Source organism: Charadrius vociferus, unplaced genomic scaffold (genome assembly GCF_000708025.1).
Source record: "Charadrius vociferus isolate BGI_N301 unplaced genomic scaffold, ASM70802v2 scaffold567, whole genome shotgun sequence".
Taxonomy (NCBI): Eukaryota; Metazoa; Chordata; class Aves; order Charadriiformes; family Charadriidae; genus Charadrius; species Charadrius vociferus.
Window position 1 is genome coordinate 578,320 of NW_009649304.1, and position 2,151 is coordinate 580,470.

Sequence of the window (2,151 nt, forward strand, 5' to 3'; positions counted from 1 at the left end):
CCCCACAGCCCCCGGCGCTGCTCCCCTCACCTCTCGGCATCGCTCTCGTCGCTGGACCGCAGCTCCTCCAGGGCCACCTGCAGATCGGCGATGCGCCGGATGGAGGTCCCCAGGTCAGCCTGCAGCACCTGCCGCACCGCCGCCAGCTCCGCCAGCTGCTGCTCCTGCGCGGACGGCACCGGGTTAGCGCCTGCACCCCGACACGGCACCCCCAAACCGCCCAGGAGGCGAGCGAGGCATCCACTAAAGCTCCCCCCGTGCCAGAGCACTCTGTGCCCTGCCGGGGCGCGCTACCTGCCCCTGCACCCTGCTACATGTAAAATAGCTCGTAAAATGTCATCTCCATCGTTCACGAGAAGAGCAGCACATGAAGCTGAACCCTTCCGTGACCAACAAACATCCCCCACGGCGGAAAAAGGCTCAGAGGAGAGAAGGCAAAAATCCCAGGCGCCGGGCAGAATGTAAGGAGTCACCAGCGATTACCATGTAGAAACTGAACTTAACCCTGGGGAGGGGATGGAGAGGGTGGTGTCAGGCACGTGGCTGCACCGGGGCTTCACCGGGTTGTACAACCAGCGCTCCTGGAGATACTGAGCAGGGAGTGATGTCTTCCTGAGCCAGCCAGACCAGCCTGGGCGAAGCGTGTATGTGGCTCAGCCCAACATAGAGTATAAAACCCGGAGAAGTAATAAAAAAAAGGTTTGAAGAGAGCAACGGGCTTGAGCTGGCTCCGACCCACACATCCCGTGCTGCAGCTGGGGATACCCAGCGCCGTGGTGGTGAGCGGACCGAGACTGGGGACAGGCACCACGTCTCAACAGTGACCCGAGTGTGTGTCTCAACTGCGGCATCGTGCCCGCGCCGTCATTTCAGTACCCGGCTGTATGGCTCTGCCAAATCACAATGTGATGTCAACACACCAAATGAGTAAATCTTAAACATTAAAAGCAGCCGGTGTGAGAGCACCATGTCCCTGCGGGAGACGGAGCGGGACACAGACCATGGGGCTGCTCCCGGGCGTTTCGGAGCTGCTCCTCCACTCACACACCTGCTTGGAAACGAAGCCCTTTTCAGAGGCGCCGGAGCTGATAAGAAAAACCAGAAACTCAACTCATCATTTAAACTACAGGGAGGAAATGCTGGATGAGCAGCATGACCTGGATGGCACCACGGACCCAGCATCCCCCGCGGCCGGGAGGCCTCGCGGCACACCGAGGATGCTGACCCGGCACCACGCGCGCACCGCGGCTGAGCACCGCCGTGTTCACGGCATTCCATGTCCTTCCAGCTAGGAAGGAAATCCTCGTGATGGTTTCTAAACCATCAAAGGGCAGAGAGGGAGGGAGAGGGAGCGCGAGCTGCAAATTCACCGCGATTGAAGCTGCCAGCAGTAAAATTGCCATCTCGGTGGTGACAAGGTGAGAGATGATTTGCAGCGCGGGCTGCGACAGGCCACGGCGCAGGAGCCGGCAGACTGTCAGAGTAAATAATGGAAGGCCTGGGATCGCCGGGCACGCGGGCCCGAGGGGAAGAGCATTTCAGTTCATAAAAACATGCAAAGAAATATCCCAGTTCGGGTTGCACAGCATCACAGCGGCTCCTGGAAATGCGCCGGTGTTGGTAAAAACCTGAACGCTGCCAAGAAGCTTTCTGAAACTCAGCGCTTCTGAGCCCTGTGCTCCCCCCCGCCCCGGCTCGGGCACACGCAGAGGGTGGAAAGGACCCGTTTTCTCACGGGAACTGCTCCGAGTCGCGTGGGGATGGCCCACCCCCCAGGCAGCGGAGATGCTCCCCATGCCGGGGTCGGTCCCGCGAGCGGCCGCGGGCTCAGGAGGGTGCGTGGGGTGAAACGCTGACCCCCGAGAGGAGAAAAGCCGCAGGGGAGCGAGCCCCAAGCTTCGGCTCTCTGTGTGCCCACATTCAGCTATTTGCAACCGCAAGAGCAGGCAGTAAAACAACCGCTAGATAAAAAGCTCAACTCTTCAAACAGGCTGATAAGAGTCTCTATTGAACTAGTTCCTCAGCTCCAGGATACAGCGCAAATTAAATATAGTTCAGCGGCTGCATTTAATTCCTTTCCTCCGTTCTGCGGTTATTAACCTGACAGTGACTGGCAGGGAGGCAGCCGGGCACATGGTGGCGCATCCCCCC

General features: G+C 59.5%; 2 protein-coding genes across 2 annotated transcripts in view; both read right to left on the reverse strand.

Annotated features, from left to right (window-relative positions):
- Positions 1–2,151, reverse strand: part of LOC104290097 (beta-crystallin B3-like) — a 369,903-nt gene that overhangs the window by 178,884 nt on the left and 188,868 nt on the right. The gene's annotated exons all lie outside the window — the stretch shown is intronic.
- Positions 1–2,151, reverse strand: part of MYO18B (myosin XVIIIB) — a 76,246-nt gene that overhangs the window by 13,911 nt on the left and 60,184 nt on the right. Inside the window, exon 27 of the mRNA XM_009889168.1 lies at positions 31–164. Coding sequence (XP_009887470.1) covers positions 31–164 — 134 coding nt within the window. The remainder of the gene's footprint in view (positions 1–30; positions 165–2,151) is intronic.